The 6,192-nt window shown below is 35.5% G+C and overlaps 1 protein-coding gene across 2 annotated transcripts in view; it reads left to right on the forward strand.

Annotated features, from left to right (window-relative positions):
• The window catches only part of LOC149940633 (lachesin-like), a 305,656-nt gene extending 299,671 nt beyond the window's left edge, over positions 1–5,985 (forward strand). Inside the window, exons 8-9 of one of the 2 annotated variants that reach the window (XM_090178792.1) lie at positions 259–354; positions 3,381–5,985. In XM_090178792.1, coding sequence (XP_090034918.1) covers positions 259–354; positions 3,381–3,469 — 185 coding nt within the window. In that variant the 3' untranslated portion in view covers positions 3,470–5,985. The remainder of the gene's footprint in view (positions 1–258; positions 355–3,380) is intronic. The other variant, XM_090178793.1, reaches the window with a different exon arrangement.
• Positions 5,986–6,192: the final 207 nt, after the last annotated feature.

The raw sequence follows: 6,192 nt of genomic DNA on the forward strand, positions 1-6,192 counted from the left end.
CATTCGAGTGAACACATATAATTTTCCAGTATTAGACGGTGTTAGGATATATAGTAAGTTCCCACAAAGAATGCTAAAAATTAGTGCAGAATTTATCATTTGCGATCAACATATTTTAATTCGTACTTGGAACCACGTTCAGTTAAACAATATAGTCTAATTCTACTTATATATTTTTACATTTCCAATTTTCTTAATTAACAATCTGGTTTTTCTCTATTTTTCCTTTTTCCGCTTTCTTCTTCGCGAACTGCATAGACCTGTCTTCTAGAGCTCCCCAAGACACTCATATCACCGGGAAAACGTTGGAGGAGCGCACGTATTGGCCGACCGAAAGAGACATAACCACTTCCTGTAAGCTAATATTCTATGGCATGCTTATTAACGTTACATTTTCCTTTCTGTCTTCAAACGGATTATTAAGGATTCTAACTATTATCTGAATAAGGCCAACTGATTACTATATCTCATGTACCCTTTTTTATCTGACCCGCGGCTATCAGTTTTTACCTCTCCGAGGGGACTTTGTACCCTAGGAGGGGTTATACAACCACCGTGTCTGTCTGTCTGTGGGTGGGTGGGTCTGACTGTCAGGCCTGCGAACGCGTTCGCATTTTCGGGGCAAAGGGTTATCACTGCGTACCCAGTTTCTTAGAATCAGGGAAAAGGTTTTTCCAAAAATGCCCCCTTTTTGTCATTGTGTGTAGTATAACTTTTTAATCGGCCGGGATTCGAACCCGAGCCCTCTTGCTCGACAGGTGAGCGTTCTATCGCAGATAAGCGCGTAGTTATCGGTCTTCATGTAGTCTACCTTAAATGTTTTTTATCCTTTAAAATTTTTGTATGGCAAAAAAAAAATGGCTTAGTTCCACCAAGACAATATAAAGATACACTAAAATAGTATATCCGCAGTTATCGCGGCTTAAAGATACAATTTAACAAGCAAATCAACCCGTGAAAATCATTTAGGTTTGTCAGACAAGCGCAAAGCGTATCCGCGTACTGCCGTTAGAGTAACAAAATATGTTATCCGCTAAAGGTATCGGATTAAAAATAATCCAGGTAATCTTGGAAAGCAACAGATACCAGATCACCGTTAGAAACCCTACGGATTATTCTATATATACTAAACCTAGGATAGCGAAATATACCACTCTATATACGAAGATTGACTTTATCAAACGGAATACTAAATTTGTTTGGGATTAAACTTAAGTCTGTAGAAGGGCAGAAAGGGGGAGTAAGTCAAATCTTGTAAATGGAGACTTCGTAAGCATATTATTGCTAGAGTTAATGGGTTTCTAAAAACATTATTAGTATTTTGTTCAATTATTAGGGCTGTGCGAGTAGTGGTTTTAGGCAATCGAGTCGGGTATCGAGTAAGGTGGGGTGGCGAAGTGGCTAGCACTTTCGCCTCGCAGCAAGAGGAGCCGGGTTCGATCCCAGCTTGTGGCACTGGGTGAAAACTCAGAACAACTCCTTCCGCGTTGAGTTTGCAAGTTCTCTCCCCACTGGTTTAAGGGGTTTTCCCCCGAGTTCTTCGGTTTCCCCTTCCATAAAAACTTGCTTAGGTTAACGGTAATAGTTAGTGTAGGGAGCTGTTGGCTCGATCTCGTGGCATGCAGGGCTTGCCACCACCCTCCTACGCATTATAACCCGGCCACCTGAATTAAGGCTTCAAAAGTCGCATGATGACTTAGGCCTAAGGTGGTGCCTTGGGTATTAGCCTAGCTGATTATTATTATTACGAATTTTTTTTCATCGAGTATTAGAGTCGAGTAATATTGAAGTCGAGTCGAGTAATAGAGTACTTGATTAAGGGGAAATTATATTTTATTCGAGTCAAGTAATTCTGAAAAAACCTCGAGTAATATTTTTAACGAGTCGTGTTATCGAGTATACTTGGTTTTATTCGAGAAATTAGGAAACTAAATTTAAAATGAGTATAAACTAACTATAGATGCTGAAAAATATTCCTTTAATTTAAATGAACCACATTTTCCACAACTTAAGTAAAATTATAGTGACTAGTGGGATATAAAAGATTAGCCTACTAGCCTAATTATAGTAATTAATAGTAAATTAACAATACAATATAAAAATTTAAATTATGAATGTACCGTCTGTCCGTTTATTGCTTAGGAAGTTAAGACTCCTGAGTTCTAACGCCGGCCGACATCCGAACCCGTGAAGTGACGCTCCAAACCAAAACCAAAATTTAATAATATTGTTTGCAGAAAATCAGCGCAGGCGCTCTACGTATTAAAAACCGTGATCCACCCCCAAGGTCAATTAAAGCATTTGTTGTTTGTACGTCTTGTAGGTATCGTTTATTATTGCCACCCCAAAAAGTTACCAAAACCCCTCTTTGCACTTAGAGCAGCTTATTCGAGTAATCCAGTACCCGACTATGCAATTTTTTGGTACTCAATAATCGACGAGTATTTTCGAATTACTTATTCGAGATCGAGCTCGAGTACTCAACCTCAAAAAATGGCGAGAAATCTTCAGATTATATTTACTAGGTCATTTTTCTATATGATTCCAATTGCAGTTGTAGGAAAATCTTTTGCAAATAGAAATAAATTAAGAATGTGGTAAGTTAAAAGGGTAATAATCTGCGCCTCTAGTAGAAATAGTAAGCGTGACCTAAGGTAATTAGCTGACATTATATTTAATGAGGTACTAAAGCTGCTAATAATGAGGTACCGAAATTGTAAATAATAGGGAATTTCAAATGCCAATAAATGGGTTTAAAAAATTCAAAATTGAAGAATCGAAACCTCGGTAAATAAATGAAGTAGTAAAAGTTCAAATAATGAGGTATTTAAAATGCAAATAATTAGATAATAAATGTAAAACATGAGGTATTATAAATGAGGTATTGAAACTGCAAATAATAGGGAATTAAAAATGGGCATTAATAATGAAAATAATGAGGATTTAAAATTGTAAATAATGAGGAATTAAAATTGTAAATAATGAGGAATTAAAATTGTAAATAATGAGGAATTAAAATTGTAAATAATGAGGAATTAAAATTATAAATAATAAGGAATTAAAATTGTAAATAATAAGGAATTAAAATTGTAAATAATGAGGAATTAAAATTGTAAATAATGAGGAATTGAAACTGATGAAAATTAGGAATTTCAAGTGCAAATAGTGATGCACTAAAAATGAAAATTATGAGGTACTGGAAATGAAAATTATGAGGTACTGGAAATGCATATAAAGAAGTGTTGAAAATGCAAATAATAAGGTACAAAAAAATACCCTTTCAATAACAACATATCCCCGGGTGCCTCTCGTAGTCATTCTAATCCCAAAGTCATCATTGAAAATGAAATATTATTAAATTTTTAATTTTTTGTCAACAGTGTCCGATCCTTCGTGGGCGACCAGATCAACGATATCAGGGGCGTCTTTATTTGTCTGGACATTGGTCACCATTTTGACTGCCTTATGACGGACTTAACTTCTTCAAAAGTCGTCGATCCACCAGCAGACGGAAAAACCAAATAAAATCCACAAAGAGCAAAAACAAATACCACTTTCTCGTTCAAGTAGAAGTTAAACCAAATATTGTTTCGTCTATGAACGGAAAACAAAACACAACATTAAACACAAAACAAAAAAAAACTGTTTCGCGATTGAAGATAAATAAAAAACAATGGCTATAGATTTTGAGATTATTTGCCAATTATGCATATCCTATTCAAATATTCGTAAAGAGAAAAACTGTACTACAACGGTGAAAATTTCACAAATATTTGGGTTCATAACAGAACTAATAAAGTAATAACTTTTCTGGTACATGACAGTGTTGTATAAAAATGAAACTATGACATAGCGAATTAGTCGAAAAATATATTTATTTGTGGGCTTTAGGCCAACGCGTACGCTTTCGGGGTTAAATCCAGCATAGTAGTTTTAATTTTTACATAAAAATTACCAAAAAAAAAAGAATTATTACAAAAAAAGGTATATTGCCAATATAATCAAGGATTGGTGGAAAATCCGGCCAAAGTTATTGTGCCAAGTGTATTTAGAAAAAAAATATGCACAAAAGTCAAAACGTTAATCAATACAGCAAGTAAACAAAGTTATTTACGGTAATATATAAATAAAAAACAAGGTTAAAAAAGCTATGCTCAAATTCTTAACCGTTTGTAGTCAAATGTTTGGCGAGCTTCGGCGCGCGCGCGGTAGATTTATCTCGTGACGTTATTTAAACTAACGTACTCTATTCGTCAAGGAAAAACGCGGACCGAAAAGTGAACTAAAGACGATGACCTTGACGAGTGCAAAGAAGACAAGCCTTCGGTAGACGCCGCCACCGAAAATATCTTCAACCTTCCCCCGGCCACGTTTTTCCCTTTCCCCTTCGTTCCTTCCCCCCTCGTCCGTCTGCAATACAAGAAAAAGCATCACCGAGTTATCATCTCTCAATCAAAAATAAAAACGAAAAAGATCATAACATGTATTACAATAAGTATAATCGTAACAATGTTCTGGCGGTAAAAGCCATAACGTCTGTAACGTGATAAAAATATTTCCTGATTTGCATTGTATTACGAACGTCTTTTCGGCTATGTGAAGGCCAGGCGAAGTACGGAATAAGCTCCCAATTAGAAATTCCTCAACCCCGGACATATTCTCTTAAGCCTTCTAGCTTCCTAGACTATAATTATAGCACTGTTTCTTTGGTTTTTAAAATTAGTCTTTTTTGATGGAATTTTTTAAGCCTCCAGTCAGGTCGATTTTTTTTTGTATATAGCTAAGGTAAACTACAGGGTGGAAGCCTCAGCCGTGGTACTTCTCCTAGTACACCAGAGTGCTGCGGGTGGAACACTTCTACAGGCGCTGCTTCGGCCATTTAATCCGTTATTTAATTTAATTTTGGTAAGAGCAAAGTTACGCACTTGTTTTCCGCGATAGCAGACTACGATTTAAAACTGAAAATGAAAATAAAGACATAGTAATATCCAGATAGAAGTTGTAGAAATTCTAGCTGGGTAATTAAATAACGGATTAAATAGCCAAGGCAGCGCCTGTAGAAGTGCTCCACCCGCAGCACTCTGGTGTACTAGGAGAAGTACCGAGGCTGGACCACGGCTGAGGCTTCCACCCTGTATATCAATAATTTAAATGTAATATTTACACAATCAATGACAAGTCGTTATTGCACTGTATACAACCATGTGTTTAAAAATTATACTGATAAATGAGCGCAATATCTAGATATTTAACAAAATACTAGTTATGTCAGATACGGGAGGAGCAACTCTAGTTCAAGAAACCCTCGACCTTCATACCCGAAAGGGGCAAAGCTCGTAAATAGGAACTTATACAGTCTCTTAGCGTCGCAAGTTCATGTACAATATTGTCAACATATACTATCCTGCAACAAAAAAATTGACTTTAGAGAAAAAACTAAATTCGTTCTAAGTATAATCTTTTGAAGTTAGCATCTGCAGAGTAAACCTATACGTAAGACAAAAAGTAGGTTGCGGACGAAGTATATATTTTGGTATCTTAGATATAAAAATAAAATACGTACCTTCGCAGATTCCAATTGGCTTGAATTTCCCACCAAACCGTGGAAGCATGGCAATTTGAAAATCAGTTCGGTGAAAATGTTTGCTAAGTTATTGCGCAATCAAGGCTAAGCTCAGCACAGAGCAACCTAATCATTAAATATATCCAAGGTTAAATAAAGCACTATCAAAGATAATAATATTCTACGTAGCTAGGTTATAATTAACATTAAAACATTAGATAGTGTCACTCTTATAGTTCTTATGCTACTTACGGTATAGGTATATGAATACGTCTCTCAATGAAATATCTTATATATTTCTGATTACAGTTAAACGTTTTTCACAAATACTGCAAACATAATACACCATATAAAATTTACATCTCCGCTTCATTATCTTCAAATTAAAACGAACATTAGTTACAAGATACAAAAAATAGGTGGACAATCTGTACAGTTAGGCTTAGGTTCATCAGCTAAGCCTTAGCTCCAGAAGTATTTATTCTATGATAATAACTGCTACTGTAAGGTTTTTACTTCAGTTGGAATTTCCCCAAACTTAATTTAAGCGGTTCTCTAATATTGCTTACTGAAAAATATGCTTAACGAATTATTCAATGTAACCCCAACATTTCTTAGTTAAAAACCAA

Source organism: Leiobunum rupestre, chromosome 6 (assembly GCF_980474605.1).
Source record: "Leiobunum rupestre chromosome 6, qqLeiRupe1.1.hap1, whole genome shotgun sequence".
NCBI lineage: Eukaryota > Metazoa > Arthropoda > Arachnida > Opiliones > Sclerosomatidae > Leiobunum > Leiobunum rupestre.